The sequence below is a fragment of the Halichoerus grypus genome, chromosome 4 (genome assembly GCF_964656455.1).
Source record: "Halichoerus grypus chromosome 4, mHalGry1.hap1.1, whole genome shotgun sequence".
NCBI classification, from domain to species: domain Eukaryota; kingdom Metazoa; phylum Chordata; class Mammalia; order Carnivora; family Phocidae; genus Halichoerus; species Halichoerus grypus.
Genome location: NC_135715.1, coordinates 65,114,406 through 65,135,741, shown reverse-complemented (window position 1 = coordinate 65,135,741; position 21,336 = coordinate 65,114,406). Strand labels below are relative to the sequence as shown.

Below are 21,336 nucleotides of genomic sequence, written 5' to 3'. Positions count from 1 at the left end.
GAAATTTAGGGATACGTGTTTAAAAAATTTTAAAAAACAAAACGAAAGCAGTAACACTATATATGCAATGTGTTTGTGTGTACACACACATTTGTCAAATAAAGATTATTTTACCTGTTTTGCCAGTTACCTCTGTAGGGTGCCAGAGCTCCCTGGTTTCAAGGACCCTCTCCTCCCTTTCTGTGAGGGCCCCTTCCCCTTATTCCCACCTCTCCCCTTATATAAGGCCCTCTGCTTTCTCCATACTTCGCCGTGGGCCTCGGGTTCCAGGGATTTCCCTTCCCACGTTGCCAGGCCGCCTGCCCAGCCCCCACTTCCGAGTGCCCCGCAACGTCCCAGGCCCCAGTGCTGCCGCCTGTGTTCCTTCCTCTTCCTGGGCCACTATCTCGCTGTTCCTAGACCCGCTTCACGCCGTGCCTGCTGGAACCCGTCCGGGAATACCTCTTGTGGGGACTGCGAGCACCACGTGCGACCCTAAAACCCCCAACCTCTCTCGCCCGGCCGGGCCACATGCGCTGGAACTGGGCCGGCCAGGTGCGGCCTCTGGTGCACAAGGATCCAAAATGACCGAAGGCAAGCCGCCACCATGGATTAGGAGGCCCCGGCTCAAACCTCGGGCCAACCCGCTGCTTCTCGGCCTCTCTCTGGCAGGAAGTGTAGGTGTGTGAGCCGGCGACCGGGAGCGAGACGCGCCCTCGGGCGGGCGCGGTCACGGCTCCGCGGCCTGCGCAGCCCCGAGGGCCCTGCGTCGCTCTCCCGAGCCAAGGTTCTCAGGAGCGGGCCGGGGAAAAGACGTTAGCGGGAGGAGTTAGCGGCTGTTGGGAGAACGGGTTTACGGAAACAGTCCCTTCCAAAACCCCGGCCATCGCGGGGTGGTCCTCCTTCTTCCCTCCCAGGCCCGGGGCGCCGGCCTGAAAGGGCGCGTGTGCCGACGGCGACCGCCTGCCCCGGCACGCCCGGGCTGGGCAGTGCTGGGGGATCCGGTGGCTGCCGCCCGTTGGCCCCGCCCGGCCCTGAACCCCCAAGGGGTCGCGGCGCGTCCGCCAGGGGCGTGTCAGGTGAGGAGGTCGTCATGGCGATGCGGCCCCGGGGCGCGCACGCCCGCTGCGGTTGGCATGGAAGCGGCCCCCGCGAGGCCCGGGAGCGCCGCTGATTGGCTGATTCAACAGACGCGGGGGGGGGGTAAAGTAATTAGCGCTGAGCGCCGCCGCTAGGAGCCCGGCGCCCCCGCTGGAATCTATTAACACCTCCGTCCCCTCCCGCCCCGCCCCGTCCCGCCCCGCCCCCGCCCGGCCCCCCTCCGGCGGCCCCTCATTCCCAATCCTCGTGTGCACTTGCTAATTGTTCGAGACTTATATAAAGATATAAGGCTGAGAAGACCGAGGCCCGCTGTGGGTTCCAAGCAGGTTTTGGGGCCTTCTGTGTGGTGGAAGGAGGGCCGCGGAGGAGGACCCTACTTGTCATTTGGGAAGGGGACGTACTTTCCCGCAGTGATGTATCCTGGATCTTTTGTTTGCAGGGAGGTGGGGGGAACGGTGGGGGTAGGAGGGATAAGATAAGCATCGCAGTCAGGGAAAGACTCGGGCTTGCAGTTTTAGACTCCCAATGAACATGGGGCTTGGTATATCCTTTTTGTCAGGATTAATCTCTCCTTCCATCCTCAACCAGGTCTTGGAAGAAAGCCTTGAGAGATTCAAATCACTGTTTTGGTTCAAAGGAGCTTTGATCGCTTGCACAGAGGTTCATGCCCTTCCGTGCAGCCCTGATAATTGCAGAAGGTCATATGCCTTCGTGCTCTTCCTCCTAGAGATTCACTGCATGCTTGGACCCCGTGGTGGAAGAGGTTGACTAACCGTTGACTTGTCTCTTTCTCCTTCCCTGATTAGCTGCATTCTGTGGAGACTGAGGGTATGCATCGCAGCAGCTCCAAGAGCGGAGTAGCCCTAGCTCCAGTGCCTCGAGGTCCTGATGCCTGTCAGATGATAACCAGAGCCCAGCTCGGCCAGGATCCCCCACAGAGAACAGTGCTAGGGGTGCTAACTGAGAATGGGCAGTACAGGAGGACCTGTGGCCAGGTAATGACAGAGAACTGCTGTGGAAGCTGGTTGTTGAGGAGGGCTATCATGTCATGGTGGGAGGTGGGTTTCTCTTGGAGTTTTACCTATAAATACCCTTGAGTATTCTAGCCTTGGAATCTGGACTGTAGGGACCCTGGTTTTGTTAAAGATCACTTTGGTCCCTTTTCCAGCTAGAAATAGTGAATATTTTTCTTTATTATTTTTCCAATATCAAGGAAATGGGTCTAGGAACTGTTTGAATATATGTAAAGCTATTTCAGTGCTGGGCTAAGAGGAAGTATTAATGTACCAAAATAAACTATGGAACTGGGGTTCCTCCAGATCAGAGTGGTGTTCAGACTGATCGAGACTGTGCCTGAGGCAAACCTGAATAATCTTTGCTATGTTCATCGGAGATGATGTTAGAATCCAGATTGGATAAGGCTAGACTAAATTACTTACAAAAGTGGGTTTTGAAAGTAGACATCTCCCCAGGACTGAACAAAGGCAGTTGGGCAAATTGATCATCGGCCATTAGATATTAGTTGCTTATGCCTAACTGATCGTAGGTACCTCCCTTAACAAATTGGAAACAAAATCAGACACTTAAAAATGTAAATGAGGGGGTGCCTGGGTGGCTCAGTTGGGTAAGCGTCTCCCTTCGGCTCAGGTCGTAATCCCGGGGTCTTGGAATCAAGCCCCACATTGGGTTCCCTGCTCCGCGGGAAGCCTGCTTCTCCCTCTCCCACTCCCCCTGCTTGTGTTCCCTCTCTTGCTGTGTCTCTCTCTGTCAAATAAATAAATAAAATCTTTAAAAAAAATGTAAATGAGGGGTTTGAATCCTTAAGAATGAATTTTGGGATAGAAAAAAAGCTTCCTTGAGTCTGTTATTAGGCAAGCCTCTCATAATGATGCCTTAAGCTTATATTTCACATCTGTAGTGGAATGATGCTGACAATAGTATAGTGAAGTAGGTAGGCCAGGAATTCTTCCCGTTTAATAGGTGAGAAAATTTCAGAGGTTTAGGAAAGGTAAAAAAAAAAAAAAAAAAAAAAAGATATGGTAGAGGCCAGATTAGAAGCCCTTCATCCACTGACCATCCATGCCTTTTGGTGGCATCTGATTAGTGGGGGAAAAATACCCAAAGTGATCTGTCCAAAGCTTTGGGGAAAAAATGAAATGAAAGCAGTTTTAACAAACAATGTGCTTAGCATATTTACTTTTTTAAACTGGAAGACTGAAACCTTGTTCTTACGAATCGTCAGTTCTGCCTATGCTGCCCAGGCTCTCTTTAAATTCGTAACGATTAGTTAACCTCTTATGTTGCCTAGCGTTACTTCTACATTTCCTTGCTCTATTCCTCTACAACCTCCTCAGAAATCTGTTTTCTAGATTTCTTTTTAATCCTCCCAAACCTTTACCTCCATCCTTACTCTCAGCTCATGACTTTGTTAGCCTATTTTCCTAAAAATATAGAAGCAACCAGAAGAGAATTTCCACACGTTCCCATGTGTCATATACTCTGCCATCCCCATCCTGCTACAGGACTTATGTGTCCCTGCTCTTATGCAAGGTGACCCCACCCCCCCCACACACACACACGTGCAGTACACCTTATGCCTTCTTGCCTTTTCAAGGATGTCATTTCTGGCAACTCTCCTTTCTCTCCTCAGTCTTGTCTACTAAGTCAAACTCATAAGCATGCAAATATATTGTATTTTTTTTCCATCTTAAAAACCTTTCAACTACAAAGCTCTTTGCAGTGACTGTCCATTTTATAGCAATAATTCGAGAGTTTATCTATCCTGCTCGACTATAAGCTCCATCAGGATGAGGATTGGGATGTCAGGTTCTCTGCTGTATTCTCAGTGCTTAGACCGGTGTCTGGCCAGGGTAGCATTCAAGTATTTGTTGAATGAATACTCTCTGTCTCTAATTCTCTTATTCTTAGTCCTTTCCTTACTTGACTGATCCAGCAGCATTTGACACAGTTGATTTTTCTTTATTCCTTGAAATAATTTCTTTTCACTCAGCCTGGAGAACACCACTCTCTCCTGGTTTTCCTACCTCATTGGCCATTCCTCAATATCTAAAAGAGTGCTCTAGGGCTTGGTATTTGATCTGAATCTGCACTCACTCCCTTAGCAACCTTTCAAGACTCTTAGCATTAAATATCATCTATCTGTTGATGACTCATACTTTTATCTTTGGTCTGGACCTCTTAGCTATATTACAGGCACCCATATTCAGCCTACTTAACATCTCCCCTTGGATCTTACAATAGGCATCCCAAATTTATGCAAAACCAAACACTAACCCTAGCCCCAAACAGCTGTTCCCAAAGTCTTCCTCATATCAATAAATGGAATATCCATCCTATTATTCAGCCCCAAAACCTTTGTCATCTTTGACTCTTTTTCTCCCACCCCACATCTGATTTGCTGAGAAAATACTATTGGCTCTACTTTTTAGAATGTCTAGAATCTCTACTTCTCAGACTTTACTACTACTTTACTACTTTACACTAGTTCAAATCCCTATTGTGTCTCACCGTGAATTGCAAGTTTCATAATTGGTCATCTTACTTGCTCTCTGTACGTATACACAGCCAGGGTGATCATAATAAAACATAAATCAGATCATACCACTCCTCCTCCATGGCTGCTCCCGTGGCTTCCCACCTCTGCGTAGTAGACAGTCTTAAATGGCCTGCTTGATCTGGCTTCTCTTTTCTTTCTGACTTTGTGACCTATACCCCTCTCTTTCTCATTCTGTCCTCTATGCTCCTTACTCAGTCTCTAAGACACACTTGAATGTCAGGGCATTTACCCATGCCATTCTCTCAGCTCAGAATGCTCTTACCCCCTCTATCTGTGTGACTTACTCCCTTACCTCATTTCGTATCTTTGCTCACGTCTGTCCTCTTCATTAGGGCCCTCCCTGGCCATACTGTTTAAAATGGCAAGGACTCTCTTTTCCCTGTGTTATTCTCCTCCAAAGCACTGAACACACCATCTGACATAACATGTCTTATTTGCCGTCCCCCACACTCCGAGCTAGAATGTGAACTCCATGAAGGCAGCCCTTCTTGAATGTTTTGTTCATGGCTAAATTCTGAGCACCTAAAACAGTGTGTGGTACATAATAGATGCTCAGTAAATATTTAATGAATATATGTCTCAACCCCCGTACATATATCTTTGAAGCAAGAGTCAAACTTGGTAGTGACTTGGAATCATGGTTCTAGTAACTTGTGATTTTTATATGTTCCCTGTTCTTTTTTTTTCTAGTATTACCATAAAGAATGTTTTCTTGGGGCATCTGGGTGGCTCAGTCTGTTAAGTGTCTGCCTATAGGTGAGTCATGGTGGACTCACCTTAATTCTGCCTATAGGTCACAATCCCAGGGTCCTGGGATTGAGCTCCGCATTGGGCTCCGGAGCCTGTTTCTCCCTCTCCTCCCTGTTCATGCTCTTGTTCTCTCTCTCTAATAAATAAATAAAATCTTCAAAAAAATTTTTTTTTCTTCCTAGACGTAAGCCAAATATTTATCTGGCTAGCTTGAAGGGAAAACACATACTAACTTGAAAGTAGCTTCAAAAGTAAACAACAAGATTAATTATTAAGAGTAAAATATTAATACAGCAGCTAGACCTAACTTTGCATAAATATAACTCAGATTCATAAACCTTGCCCACCTGCCCTGGTTCAGCTGACCTTCAGGCTGTCCGCCATGACTCACCTTAATGTGCTTGTTCATGGAGGGGGTGCACGTAGTCATTCCCACTACTAATGCTATAGGAATAAATAGAAGGGAGAAGCGATTGCGAGGTAGATTTCCCCAAGGGTAAGGTTATGTCATACAAGAGATTCTACAGCTTTGTAAGAGCAGTTAGTAGTATGAGTTTCTAAAATGATCAGGTTTCTAAATATCTGGGTATAAAATGGGAACTTTATAAAGGCGCTTACTGCCTAAAAGCTGTTTAAGGAGGAAGACTATAGGAACTCAGTGACTGTGTGTCAAGAGCTTTGCTGGGTACTTATAAAATCCTGTAAGGCTAGAAGTATGAAAGCCAATTAATAATCTCCCCCCTACTCCTTTCCCCGCCCCATACCTATTTCATTTTGGAGGAAAGCTATGGTTTCTCTTGTTCCTATAATCTTGAGTTCCCTTTGATAAATATGTGAGGAGGATGACAAATTATAGGTAGCTCTTTTCCCAAATGTTACATGTAGACAGAGATAAGGGAGAAGTCATACTTCGGAAGCTTCATTTTCTGAAATTAAATTGCAGACCTAGATGTTTCAATTTAAGCCTGTTCTCGTCTTCCTAGCCTGCTGGTTTGAGTCACACAGGCTTACATCACCTATACGGTCTTTGGGGTGACCTCTAACAAAAAACTTAACCCTCTTCTAGGGGGTCACAACAATCAGGTGTTTCTCTGGATCAGAAAATGTCTTCCCTCCAGCTGGAAAGAAAGTGCTCTCTGACTGCACGGTCCAGATGCCGGCCAAGCAAGGATTTGATATCTACATGGATGAGGCTGAGCAGGGGGACAGAGACAGCTGCACAGGGAAAGAGGGGATGGCATCTGAAGATGTGTATGAGGTAGACACCAGCACACTCAAGTCAGACCTCCACTTCCTGCTGGATTTTAACACAGGTAACCTGACTCACCTGTGGCTGACAGTACCCTAGACCCATAATCGCCTGCAGCACTCAATAGCATGTAACTAGCAGGATAAAACCATGAAGTAATGACTTATTTTCACAACTACCTGTGGAGGGTTAGTGGATGGAATGAATTTTTAAATGGAATGTCTTACCTGGTATTGTTGAACCCCCGCAGTTTCCCCAATGGTAGTAGATTCATCTCTCCAGTCCCAGTGTGAAGATGCATCAGATTTTGGTACAGATGTGATAAACGTGACTGAATATGCTGAAGAAATTCATCAGTACCTTAGAGAAGCTGAAGTGAGTTTTCCCAAATTCTATTTCAATTTCCAGCACTCAAAACACTTAATAATAAGATGGTTATAAACTCTTGGCCAAAACCACTAGTGAATAGCATTCTTATGACATCTAAACACAGGAATATCTATGAAAAATAATAGTTATGGGGCGCCTGGGTGGCTTAGTCAGTTGGGTGTCCAACTCTTGATTTCAGCTTAGGTCATGATCTCAGGGTCCTGGGATTGAGCCCCGCGTCAGGCTCCTCACTCAGTGGGGAGTCTGCTGGGGATTCTCTCTTAATCTCTCTCAAATAAATAAATCTTAAAAAAAATAATAGTTGTGAGGCAAGTAGCATTACTTGGACTATTTCTCCATGACTCAAAAGGGTTTATACATTAAGTATTTCACTCTTAGGAATAACCCATATTGCTGTTTCCCCTTCCAAGGGGAAATATTGCTATTTCCGCCCCCTCCAAGGTGTACTTGGCTCTTGATCAGTTTCTTCCTAACCTTTGCTCACGAGATTCTTTTTTTAAATAGCAGCTGTACGGTGGAGTGATCTTTCTGATATAGCAACTATTTAAGTATCAGAACTCTTTTCCCAAACAGGTAAGACACAGGCCCAAAGCACACTACATGAGGAAGCAACCAGACATCACAGAAGGCATGCGAACGATTCTGGTGGACTGGCTCGTTGAGGTCAGCGAAGAGTATAAGCTTCGAGCAGAGACTCTCTACCTGGCTGTCAACTTCTTGGACAGGTTTCTTTCATGCATGTCTGTTCTGAGAGGGAAATTGCAGCTTGTAGGAACAGCAGCTATTCTTTTGGCTTCGTAAGTGTTCTTTCAGCTTAAATAATGTCAAACTGCAGCCTGTCACAACACTTGATTTTCTTTCCCATTTATTGAAGAAATCCAGTGCTCGATAATTAAAGCTTATTCATGCCTCCCTTGATAAAATATCATTTTTGCAGTATTTACTGAGAAACTGAATCTAACACACGTTCACTCTTCAATTCAGATGTTTAAGATTTATAGCAACAAGTTCAATATCATGACTGCGGCAGTCATCAGCTCAAATTCAAGATCCAATTTAACTATTTTGCAGGGTGTTTTTTTGACTGCATTCTAATACAAAAATATTTTGGTTATATAAAAGATTTTGGTTATACAAAAGCCAGCTTCCTGATCTAGCAAATGACCTGTAATAACACGGTTTATTTGGGTACAGTGAACAAACTATCATTGTGTACAAAAAAGAGCGGGCCTTGGGCCTGAGCTGCCTTAAATTCAGTGACCTGTTGGTGGATGGCAGTTTCTTCAATTCTTCTGGTCTCCGACATTCTAGTCATCAATGCCTAGAAACTTGCAAACTACAGAAAACAGAAACAAAAGCAAAAGCAAAAAGTTGGTAACAATGAAATTATATCATTGTCTTACTCTTGGATCCATAGCATCATTTGCTAAATCAGTAGAGATTTCTGAACATGATCTCTTTATTTTTATTATTTATTTATTTTGAACATGATCTTTCTAAAGATCTAAGATCTAAGGAGTTTTTGTTCTACAATTGTGTTCAATATAACATTCTTTTCCACAAGATGAGTGGGGTCGATAGAATTAAGACAAATTTATCTGTGTGTCTGTCATTCAGAATCTTTCAGCATATCAGAGGCCCAAACCTAAAATTCTCAGTTGGAAATTGTTTCTGTTACTACTGCTAGCAGTAAGTACAACATATCCTTGTAATACTCATGTTCTTGTTCTGGCGCTTAGGTATGAAATCCCTAATATTTTTAAGGCCAGTACCATTTAGTGATATTCAGGAGGATATGTGGATACAAAGTAAAGAAGTCTGCAAAAGGCTGGTTGTGATAGCATAGGAAGGAGCACTACAGGTTCCAAGCTTTACTTCCAAAAACTCTTTACCTTTCATAGGAAATATGAAGAAATATATCCACCTGAAGTCGACGAGTTTGTCTACATAACTGATGATACTTACACAAAACGCCAACTGCTAAGAATGGAACACCTGCTCCTGAAAGTCCTGGCTTTTGACCTCACAGTGCCCACCACCAACCAGTTTCTCCTTCAGTACTTACGGAGACAAGGAGTGTGCGTCAGAACTGAGAGTCTGGCCAAGGTAGGCCACGTGACTTCTGGGAACTTGGGAGCCAAGGAGATAAAAAGTAGCCTTTCCCGATCATCCTTCAGTTCTTCCTTCTTTTTCAGTGCTTTGTCTTGGCCCCAGAAAACTTTTTAGCAATGGAAGAGAGCCAATTTTAGGATCATGATTTCTGGTTACGAGACAGTACTATTGATCATGTTTGGTAGGCACGGGTTGTCTGATCACCCAACTCTTAAAAGAAATTTAAGTTTGGAAATTGTTCCCTTGTCAAATACAGACCATGTGCAGGCAACACCTCTTCTTAGTTTAGAGAATGGGAACAAAGTAAATGCAGTTTGATTTCGCTCTAATCTTATCCTAACATATTAAGTAATAAAGCCTTATTTGGTCATCCGGGGTTATAGTACTTTAGTTGAAGGCACTGAAGTATTGGTTTGGAAAACTTGGTGTCCAGCCACTGTGATCTAGTATATATGGTATTTGTATGCTACTCAAAGAGTAATAAGGATGTATGTATAAATTTCCCAGTGTGTTTCTTCTATTCTCACAGGTACTGTTCTAGCCTCTGAACTACATGCATTTGCCTGACCAATTAATAGCTTCAATATGGTCATAGTTTTGCCACTGACCAAATACTCTAGTCCCTCTCCAGTGGCCCAGAACAATGCTACTTTATGTGACTAGCATGCACCTGTACTAGTAGTATAAGACAAGAAAAGTAACCTCTCATATATACTGTGCAGGTGGACCAAATTCTTGTATATTGACATTTACTACAGCATAAATGTTATTCTGGTTATGGACAGGCATAGCATTATTAACCCAGTGAATAATTTTGAGCATCTGTTTCTTTCTGCTCATCACTAGATACAGGATGAACAAAGATAAGACAATTTTTTCCCTTTACATTTTTAGGTTGACTTGTAACCTCAGTCAAATTTCTAATTCCACTGGGATTTTCTCTCTTGTGCTTAGTATGTAGCAGAACTGAGCCTTCTTGAAGCTGACCCATTCTTGAAATATCTTCCTTCACTGATAGCTGCAGCAGCTTATTGCCTGGCCAACTATACTGTGAACAGGCACTTCTGGGTAAGATTCTAACTACTACTTTCTAGATGAAATTCCAGGCCCATCTAAGAATCTGTGTTCAGTAACTCTCAGGACTTAGAATGGACTGGCCTCTTAAGAGGGAAAGTTAGTTTAATAAGGAACTGGTTGTCTTGCCAGCAGATGACAACATGCCACTGAGTCTTGCAGGTCAGTGTTTATGACTTTGACTCAATGGCTTTGAGTAGATTGTAGAAAGTCAAGGAGCAGGCCTGGAAACCTCAATGCCCACCTCACGTGAGGAGTGCTCTTGTGGTGCAAGCATTGAGTACTTCAGGCAAACGTTGTTGACTTTTGTCCGCTGTGTGTAAAACAACCTGGATCCAATTAGGATGGTCAGAAGGTTGCATCAAGTTTTCAGGGGAATAGGGCAGTTAGTGCTGCCTCTTGGTCCAACAAGAAGCAAGATTGGAAATGGGCCCCTCGATTTGGTTCTGAAGGTTTACTTTTGTGCTAAAAGAAGTGGGGTATCTACTTTTCTTTTCTTTTTTTTTTTTTTTAAAGATTTTATTTACTTATTTGACAGAGAGAGACACAGTGAGAGAAGGAACACAAGCAGGGGGAGTGGGAGAGGGAGAAGCAGGCTTCCCGCCGAGCGGGGAGCCTGATGCAGGGCTCGATCCCAGAATCCTGGGATCATGACCCAAGCTGAAGGAAGACGCTTAATGACTGAGCCACCCAGGCGCCCCTACTTTTATTTTCTAAAACACTTATTTATTATTCTGCATTCACTAATTCACTTTCATATATAAGGTGTAAATAGGTTGTTTGGGTAAGTAGAGGCTTTTTTAGGGACCAGTAGAAATCCTGTTCATGAGGGAATCGGTAAAAGTAACTTTCCCCCCAAACTGAGCATTATAAATATACAATATGAGCAAATGGAGAACTCTGGCTGTTCTTCCTAATATTTTATTTCTAAAGTCACTGAAGGAGGATTACAGTTTCTTTTGAGATGAATGTGGATACTTCTTCCTAAGTAATTAATTCCCTTTATTTCACAGTTTTTATCTTCAGCTGTCTGATACAAAGTTATATGATGCAGTTTTTTTCTTTTGTCTTGATTAGCCAGAAACCCTTGCTGCATTTACAGGCTATTCATTAAATGAAATTGTGCCTTGCCTGAGTGAGCTGCATAAAGCATGCCTTGATATACCCCATCGACCTCAGCAAGCAATTAGGGAGAAGTATAAGGCTTCAAAGTAAGTTTCTGAAATTTTCTTCTCTAGGCTTACTAATTTAAAGCTTGAATGGGTTATAGTCATGTGAGAACTAAAAATAGAACAAATTGGAAATCTCATGCTAGGCTTGCATGTTAAACCAGGAAAATCAGTGTAGAGAGGCCTAGATTTATAATCTGTCAGCTTGGAGTACATACAGTTAGAAAGCTTTCTCCATTTCTGTTGAAACTCCTGGAAAGTTCCGTGGCCTGAGATTTTACAAAACTGAAGTCCTTTGGGTCTCATTTCAGGTACATGCACGTGTCTCTGATGGAACCACCTGCACTTCTCCCTCTGCAATAAGTTTCCTACGGAAGCACTTTCAGAACTTTACCTCCAGATGAACCGAATTTGTCTTAACTTTTATAGGTTTCTGCAGGTTGGGTCATCTAGTGTTGCTACAAGATAGATGCCATATTTTTAAAAATGTATATATATGTAGTTAGGTCCTCTTAGACATTAGTAGCTTGTAATATCATCTAACATTTTTTAAAGAATAAACAAACAACTTGCCTTGTGACCATGTGTTAGGCTTATTTATTAATTAGGATGGCCCATATGCTCACCTGGAATTTTTAGTGGGGAGCATTATAAACGTCATCTCTATTTCAAGAATTCTCCTAAGTTGGTTTCATAAATCTGGCATGCTATTAGGATTAAGTGTTTTGAGGAATTCAGAGATTTTTCTTGTTTGGTGAATGGCACCCCTGAGACTTTTTCCTTCCTATCGCTTTACTCTTCACACAGCTCTCCATAAATTGGCAAAGGAAGGAACTCCAAGCTTAGACTCAGTACAGGGATATAAACAGGCCCTCTCTATTCTAGCTTGCCTGAAGGACCCTACGGAGTAAAGACAGTGAGCTGAGGACTAAATGCGGTCAGGTACCTCTGAGGGGTGATTTACATTTAATTCTAATCCAGGCATGTGACACTCATTTTGTAGATATCATTATGTCAATGTTGCGTTTTCATTTAGTCACCCATCAAGCGTATATTTCAGCCTCAGAAGATGCTCAGAGAGGTAGAAAAAGCAAATTTCACCACAGGATGGGACTTCAGAATAATGAAGCTAACCCCTCATATTTAACCCTTGGGAGATATCCATGCTAAGCTCTACTCTAGCTCAAATTATTCATGATCCTGCAGTTCACTACAGGTTCCTTTATGGCCCCTTGCAACAGGACTTCTATAGTATGTAAGATGAGGAGAATTGAAAAAACAACCAAGCAATCAAGTACTTGTTTTAACTTTCTTTTAAAGATTGGAAGGAAAATCCAGAGTACACTTAACCTGATGCAGGGTGCTGCTTATTGGGGATCGAATATACATTTTGTAAATCTCATACCAGTAGGCCCGGGAGGCACATAAACTTTCTGTGCCGCGTCCTGTCTCCAGGCCTGCCCTGGGGGGGCCTCAGCCCAGAGGGCTCCATGGAGGCAAGAACAACAAGAAACGTGTTTTCTAGATCCCTTTACATAGAAAAGAGTAGACCCAGATAGGTTTTGGTAAAATGGTAGTAGGTGAAATTAACTCCAAATTTTATGTTTGTTTCAAGCTCTAATGAAATTATTAATATAAAAATACAGCCGTATTTTACATATTTTGTGAAGCCTTTTTTGTAAGTACCCACAAACTCTTAAAAGGTTTTAGCATTGCCTTTTTTTTTCCCTCTGCAGATAAACATTCTCAAGGTGCCTCCATTTCTGGTTCCACTGAAGAAATCAACATTTCCTTAAGTATTCTGTGATTTATTTTGCATAAGTTTCACAAAGGAGATACACGGCCTATGTCGCTACTGAATTCTCTGTTTTTATGTTATATAATCAGCAATTTGTAATCTCCCGTTCTCCCTTAGGTCTGGGTATATTTCTGTTCATCGCATGTATATGCTTAGCTCTGTGGGTGTTCTTTTGCACTTGGCAGCATGACAGACATGCTGTGTGTTTGCCACAAAATTGCCCCCTCCTCAGGAGGCAGTGGGAAAGGGCAATTCTGGCTAAGATTTTTGCGGTAGAAGTGCTGTGTTTGTCTCTTTTGGGCATTAAAGATTTGAGGGACCTGGCCGGGGAAGCTTCCTCTCATTCTCCACCCGTTGACATGGGCCATCCGCCTCCCTGTGAAACATGCCTGTCTCAAACTGCAGTTTGGATCCTGACAAAATAACATTTTCTTTTACTAGCAATGTTCTTGTTTTGGAATGTTTTGCTTCAGCTAGACGGACCTGAGAAATTGTCCTTCATTATGAATTATTTTGCAAAGGAGGATTTTGTTGCTAACCTGGATCCAAAATGTAACCTTGACTTTAGGTCACAAAACCACGCTACAGGACATAGAGGTCTGAACCCATAATTCTTAGGTTCTTTGCTGCCAGTGATTTACACGCACTTATTCCCAACCCCCAACACACATACCCACCAGTTGCAAAGAACTGGTCCTCAACTTTGACTTGCTTGTCTTATTTTGTGTCCCTGAAGTACTTTATTTAGAACTAGAATATAACTGCCGCCTATGGACCTCCCAGCCAGCTTGAGACAGAATAGCAGCCTTCATTCAATGTGTCCCTCCTTTCATCCCATTCTTTTTCTTTCCCTGAATCCGGTGTTGATCACACATGGTTTTTGTACTACATAAGAATGTGTCCATAAACATTAATGCTTGCTTTTAAAGTTTAATGGTTGCTGACTATCTTGCATATCCTTCAGTGTTATGTGTTTTAGGCAGCACTGCATTTTGAGATTATCTGTGTTGAGAGTAGAATGAGAGTAGAATCCTAGTTATTTATATAATTGAGGAATGTTAAATGAATATACCATGATTTATCTGTTCTCTTGACTTTCTCACATCTTTTTCCCTGCCGCTCCCCGTGCACGACTTGCTCGCCAGTGTAGGAAGCTGGTTGGGACAGGGCCGTGGATGTGGGAGTGCCCCACCTGTCTGCCTCTGTGGCCTCTTTGGCCTGTGGCTTCAGGCAGGTACAGGCCTTCCCAAGGAACTCTTACATGGCCACAAACTGAGGGGCCCTTGATGAAGTGGGCCATGAGAAAGGACCGTGGGAGCAGTATTTGCCCACCCATTATCAGGAGCCCAAGAAAGAGGTTGAATATACCTGTCGTCCCAGTAAGCTTTCTGTCCTCCCAGTAAGCTTTTGCCACCAGAGAGTTAAAACATCTAGACCCGATTCACCACTACAACCTTGAAATTGAAACCCACACTGTTTGGCCGAGAGTGCCCTTGCCGCGGCTCCCATCTGGCTTTCTGTTTCATGTGTCCAGATGGTGGGGATGGGATCTACCCCGTGGGGCTCATGGCAATGACCCCAGTTAGCCTCCTGCCTGCCGGGGAAGGCCCAGCATGGAAAATCCAGAGTCCCCTGTTACAGTTTTTACTTCAGGGAGGACGTTCCCTTAGAAATTATAACTTTTATTAGTGATTGTTGGACTTGACGGTATCCTTACACAACTGAATGGCCAATCTTAATTCAAGAGCATCACGATGGAGGAGGTGCAAGTGGAAAAGCATGAGGGGAAGGGGCAACAGGAAGGAGATCGTGTGTGACACACACAAGTTAAAACAAGTCAAACCAGGATCTGTGGATGGAGTGTCCGTCATGAGGAGAAGGCTTACTGGGGCAGGCAGCTGACTGACTGAGCCCGTGGTCCCATTCACCTTGTAGGGTAGGTGATCACCCAGGCTACACGTTTGCTTCTCCTTAGTTGTCTCCTTCCCTTCACTCTGACTAGATTTCCTGCTTGCATCAGTCAAGATATTATTATTTGCATCAAGTTACTTGCTACCTTTAAACTTGATCAACTAGGTAACAGGCGTGGCTATTCACACACTACAGTGAACACCGTGGAATGTTGGCTGGTCACTATGTAGTTTCAGCCACACACTGCCAATACATAAATACTCTCAACTGGGTCATAATCACAGTAACTCTTTATCCTAAACGTCCCCCTCCTTTCCCCATGGTTGATCATCACATTGGCTGCCCCTTGCCTGCCTCATCAAGAGCTTACCTGTAGAAGCATCCTCCATGTAACATCCATGCTGGTCTCCCATCTTTATGCCCAGCACATGGGCCATCATGTTCAATGACAAAACCAACTTTTCCCTCCCTGGTTGGTAGGCAAAGAGAGAAAGAGGGTCCCAGAGCCACAATCCCAGCAGGGAATCTGCTGTTGGGCTGCAGTTGTTATAGATCTGCCCATGCCCCTGTGCCAGATGGAATTCCTTTTAACCGCATGGAGCGTGCATATAGTACATACAACTGAGTAGACAGCAGAGCTCACTCTTTACCAAGCCCGGCCTCAGCTCATGGAGGCAGTGGGTCAGGACGTGTTTGTCATCACATTCAAATCCCACAGTGGAAGCCTGGATTCTGGAACTACCAGCTGCGGGAGCTGTGCTATCTTCTGGACCCCCTGGTTTCTCCAGGTGGCTGACACTGGAGTCAGACTCAAGAATGAGAGGAAGGTGCTATCCTGGTGCCTGCTCTCCTGCCCCAGCGCCCCACTGAGCTGGAGATAGGCAGTCAGGAAACTGTCAGGGTCAGGTGCTGGGGGAGGCAAGGGGGCTGGCTTGGGCTCATCTGACTAAGCTCAGCCTACTGGGAAGAGTTTTCTCTCCTCAGTTTATTTTTATTTTTTTTAAAGATTTTATTTATTTATTTGACAGAGAGAGACACAGTGAGAGAGGGAACACAAGCAGGGGGAGTGGGAGAGAGAGAAGCAGGCTTCCCGCTGAGCAGGGAGCCCGATGCGGGTCTCGATCCCAGGACCCTGGGATCATGACCTGAGCCGAAGGCAGACGCTTAACGACTGAGCCACCCAGGTGCCCCTCTCTCCTCAGTTTAATCAACGATGAGAGAGAACTACATCCAGATATGTTTGTGGAGTTGAGTGTGTCAGTCTTCAGAGAACTCATTTCAAAGGTGTGTCATCTAAAATGTCCTTTCTAGGGGCGCCTGGGTGGCTCAGTCAGTTAAGCGTCTGCCTTCGGCTCAGGTCATGATCCCAGGGTCCTGGGATGGAGCCCCACGTCGGGCTCCCTGCTCAGCGGGAGTCTGTTCTCCCTTTCCTCCCAGCTTGTGCTCTCTCTCTCACTATCTCTGTCACTATCTCTCTCTCTCTCAAATAAATAAAATCTTAAAAAAAAAAAAGTCCTTTCTACTGTTCTGGTGACTATCAGCAGCTCATTCTTTTATGGGAATTGAAACTGAGAGGCAGATACATGCGGTAGAAGGCCAGAACTGCCTCTCTTTTCACCTAGGAATTTATCCTTAACCAAGACCCTTAGGAGACCAGGTCCTAATTCCAACTTGACTATTAACTGAGTGACATTGGTGGTACTGGGTAAGTTGATTGCTTTAACCACCCCCAAATCTGTGTGGCTCATTACATTAAAGGTTTATCTCTTGTGTCACTCTCCAGTATGTATTAGGAAAAAGAAGGCTTTTGTTTTCACATGACCATCCTTCCCTAGGCGTGCCCCTCCACTGGATTCTTGTTTTCAGCAGGTGAGGGAAGAGAAGAAACATGGAAAAAACACCCCCATTCTTACTGTGAGGGCGTGGGGAATGTAATTGAGCTGTAAGGCCTGGGACGAGAAGGGCATTCGGTGTGGATAAACAATCAGTCCTTGCCAGTGGGCATCTCACTTAGTGCCTGACTTTAATCCCATCATGAACAATGAGTTTGATTGGATTAGTCTTTGTCAATTTTGAGTTACTTATCCATTTTTACTATTTCTCTTATATCTAAATATCTCCTTTAAAATGACTGACCTTTTAAACAAACCTTTTCTGAATAGTAATGTCCCTTAAATAATGGATGTGATATGCTAGTTACAAATTTTCTAGTACACATTCCAATACATAATTACTGAACGTGAGTCACTTAAAATTCTGTATGACGTGTCACCCCTTGGGAAACACCAGATTCAATTATCTGAGATTCTGTCCAGTTCTGTGGAAAATCTGTAATGCTTCAGAAAGTAAATGCCAACAAGAATTCACTTTTTTAATGTGTCTTAAACTTGAGGGTATTTGAAGGGTTGGTTGTCAACTACACTGAGAATGGCACTATCTTAGGATGATTAAGGGCCACAGAGAGGGGTGATATGGATGCAGGCCTTTAAAATAATGGGATAGCATCTCATTTCAGCCTTACTTCTTTGCCCTTTCCCTCCTCCTCAAGCACTAAAAGCAAAAGCCAGGGAAGACAGAAGATTGACGTATCTGTTTAGAATGGACATTTTGATGTGGAAGTTCTGACATTTAAGGGAAGAAAAGGGCTGGGAAAGGTGCCTAAAGTTGAGATGATACGTCATATAGAATTTCTCAGAGAAATCAAACACAATAGGGGTTATTTTCCTGATGCCTGCATCTATCTCTGTCCTTACCCTCCTACTGTCACTGCCTTAGCTGAGACCCCGTCATTTCTCATATGCATCAATCACTGTGCAACCTCCTAATGGCTCTTCAGTTTCCTTTTCCATTTCCAGAGTTTTCTGAAGTGAAATTGATATCTCTTTCTTGCATCTAATTCTTCAATGTCTCATCACCAGTGGGATAAAATAGGGGGCATGCAGGCCCTTCATTAGCCAGACTGCCCACCCTTAACTAACAGCTTCTGCTTTAGTTACCCTGCCAAGTTACTTGTGGTTCCCTGAATAGGCCATGTTCTCTCTTCCCTTACTCTCTCCCACAGACTACTCTCTCTTTGAAAAACTTCCCACTTCCCAAAACCTTTTGGCTACCTCTGAGGTGATTCTTCAGAACTAGGCTTTGGCTTCACCTCCCCATCTCCCTTGGGGTAAGTGTCTCTCACTACAACCAGCTGTTACTCATCTGGTTGCCCATGTCTGTCCCCACCCAGAGTACACATTTCATCCCTATACCCCTAGCATTGGGCTTCATGCTAAAGATTCAATAATATTTTATTGAATGAATGAATGCATTATACTTTTCATAGACAATTGCTAGCCCTCAATTTAATCAATTATAAAGTGATATTGCTGAAAAGTATAAAGCTTTTCGAAGTACATTTGGATAAAATGAAGTTACAAGAAGTCGCGAGGCACCTGGATGGCTCAGTCAGTTAAATGTCTGACTCTTGATTTCAGCTCAGGTCATGATCTCAGGGTTGCGAGATCAAGCCCCTTCTCAGGCTCCATGCTAGGTGTGGAGCCTGGTTAAGATTCTCTCTCTTCCTCCCTCTCTGCACGCCAACCCCCCCCCCCCATGCTCTCTCTCTAAATGAAAGAAAAAAGGAGAAGTCATGATTGAAGGTAAGAGTAGAAGGTACCAATATATTATTGTACAAAATTCATTCTTTTCATAATTCTTACCATTAGAAACTAGAAAATAAAAGGAGAACTTTCATTAGGGTCTTGAAACAAAAGGCATTTCTTAGATGAGAATTGGGAATACAGTGGCTTTTTGAGAGACAGATCTAGGGCTTTGCTGTCTTTTGGCCTTTACATATTTCTCCATCTGCCTTAAAGAGATTTTTGCCTTCAGAAGAGGTCTTTCTGAGCTGCCATTTAATGAGCAACAACAGCTTTATTTTGCATGTGCTCTGATCTATCATAAATCATACTCGCTTTTGAAATGCATAAAGAAAAGCCCTTTTAATGGAATGATTTATTCTTTGATCCCTTAAAGAAAAGAAAAGAAAAGCTTTGGCTCTGTGGCAGAGTGGTAAGGGGGCACCTTCATCAAGGCTCACCAGAAACAGAGTGACTGATGCAGGGTTATTTGTGCTTATGGAGCAGTTAAGTAGCAAAGGCCAAAGCAACCAGAATGAGCTCAGCCTAGGGAGCAAAGGTGGAGAGGACAGTGATTTGGTGGGTAGGGGATAGGGGGTGGGCAGGAAATAGGTACAGAGAAAGGGGCTTTTGAGTTGTAAGGAAGACTCTTCTAGGGCTCATTCATCATGGAAGATACTCCTTCTTCCCTAAATTCTGGGGGATGGAGACAGACCTTCTTGCCGTAACAGCATAGAGCTAAGCTTTTAGGTTTTTGAAAGAAGCTTTGCAGAATTCACACCTTCCTAGGACTCCTGTATTGTATGGATTGTTACGTTAGTCAGCTTAGGCTAAGCTATGCTGAAATAACAAATAAGGCTCAAATTCCAATGGCTTAAAACAAGTTGGCCAGCTTGCCTATATACTTGCTTTACACCATGACTCAGAGCCCCAAGTAGTTTCCATCTTTCAGCTCTGCCAGCCTGGAGACCTCTGTTTTCAGATGCATCCGTGGATAAGAGAACATGGAGAGAGGCGCCTGGGTGGTTCAGTCGTTAAGCGTCTGCCTTCGGCTCAGGTCATGATCCCAGGGTCCTGGGATCGAGCCCTGCATCGGGCTCCTTGCTCCGTGGGAAGCCTGCTTCTCCCTCTCCCACTCCCCCTGCTTGTGTTCCCTCTCTCGCTGTGTCTCTCTCTGTCAAATAAATAAATAAAATCTTTAAAAAAAAGAGAGAGAGAACATGGAGAAAACACACAGGAACATATCTGCCCTCAGGCTGGAACTGCACATATTTCTGCTGACAGAGGGGCTGGAAAAAGTAGCTTAACTTTTCCCCCTGGGAAAAGGAAATGGTTAGAGGAACACATACCAAGGGCTGCAATAGTTAACATCTCTGTAGATTCTCTGTTGAATTTGAGAGTTGGGAATTAGAAACAGAAATAGCCTGGGCAGTAAAACTGCATTCTGAACTGCAATGAAAGCAAAAATGTTGTTCTTCAAGCATTGAAGTTTGACCAATTACAGTCAAGGATGGTGGACAAGAACAACAAAAGAATCAGAACAAGAATGGTATTATTACCCTGGTGTAGTGTTGCCCAGGCTGTGTTCTGGGGGACCCGAGTGCTCCTTGAGATGCTGATGAGTGCTCTTTCATGGAGGCCGGCAGCGGAAGCATGTGCATGTGAGTAGTGGTGAGGCATTTTGTAGTCAGATAAGCCTGGTGGTTAAATAGTTCCAACGATTTCTTTATTATTGGAATTAAGCTTTAACTGGCTAATGAGCTGGGGTGGCCATGATGTGTTCCCTTCAAAAGGCGATGTGAGGAGAACATAACTGATGGCGCGCCCAGCTGTTGCGCTCTGCGGTCCCTTGCTGTGTTTGCGTGGAGGAGGCCCACTTCCCTCTAGCGGTTCCTGACGACTGGGCAGAGCAGAGATACTAATGGAAGACCACTGCAAAGAGGTGTGGGAGTCTGACTGGTGACTTTGGCTCCAGGACTCATAACAAACAGTCTCCTGAATACTTTCTTTCCTTTTTTTTTTTTTTAAAGATTTTTTAAATCAGCAGAGAGGGAATACAAGCAGGGGGAGTGGGAGAGGGAGAAGCAGGCTTCCCGCTGAGCAGGGAGCCGGATGCGGGCTCTATCCCAGGACCCTGGGGTCATGACCTGAGCCGAAGGCAGATGAGTAACGACGGAGCCACCCAGGCGCCCCTCCCGAATACTTTCTTAGTTAGCACTGTACCACAGTCTGAGTCTCTTCATCTCCAACCCTCACTTCTCCCTTCTCTCCTTCACGGGGGGGCCTACATTGTGGTCTGAAGGCTCCCCCTGCCTCCCTCCAGCTCCATCCCCTTTTTCGTCTCCCAGGCAATTTCCCCAATAAATCTCTTGTGCATCTACCATCTTGGTGTCTGCTTTTCAGAGGCCCCAGACTAGCACAGCAGTCTTGTAAACCTGAAAAGGGGGGATAGACAGTGTTTCCCAAATGTACTTGGCCAGAGAAAATGTTCTTTACAGAAACCCGCCACGTAAAAAAGGACACTAATATTTCAAGGAACACGGATTGGAAATGCTGCCCTAGAGAAAAGGGATTAATTAATGATTAACTAAGCCAATCTACATGTT

At 44.2% G+C, this 21,336-nt stretch overlaps 1 protein-coding gene across 5 annotated transcripts; it reads left to right on the top strand.

The window, feature by feature from the left end:
• Positions 1 to 384: 384 nt before the first annotated feature.
• CCNA1 (cyclin A1) lies at positions 385 to 11,981 on the top strand. 5 transcript variants are annotated; one of them, XM_036090997.2, is made up of 9 exons: positions 385 to 660; positions 1,887 to 2,075; positions 6,474 to 6,720; positions 6,907 to 7,031; positions 7,620 to 7,843; positions 8,948 to 9,152; positions 10,113 to 10,226; positions 11,310 to 11,443; positions 11,713 to 11,981. In XM_036090997.2, the coding sequence occupies exons 2-9, from the start codon at positions 1,911 to 1,913 to the stop codon at positions 11,762 to 11,764; spliced, it is 1,266 nt and encodes a 421-aa protein (XP_035946890.2). In that variant the 5' UTR covers positions 385 to 660; positions 1,887 to 1,910; the 3' UTR covers positions 11,765 to 11,981. The 5 variants fall into 5 exon arrangements, with proteins under 5 accessions (XP_035946890.2, XP_035946891.2, XP_035946888.2 ...); XM_036090998.2 differs by lacking the exon at positions 385 to 660 and adding an exon at positions 956 to 1,058; XM_036090995.2 differs by lacking the exon at positions 385 to 660 and adding an exon at positions 1,308 to 1,391.
• The last annotated feature ends 9,355 nt before the right edge of the window (positions 11,982 to 21,336 follow it).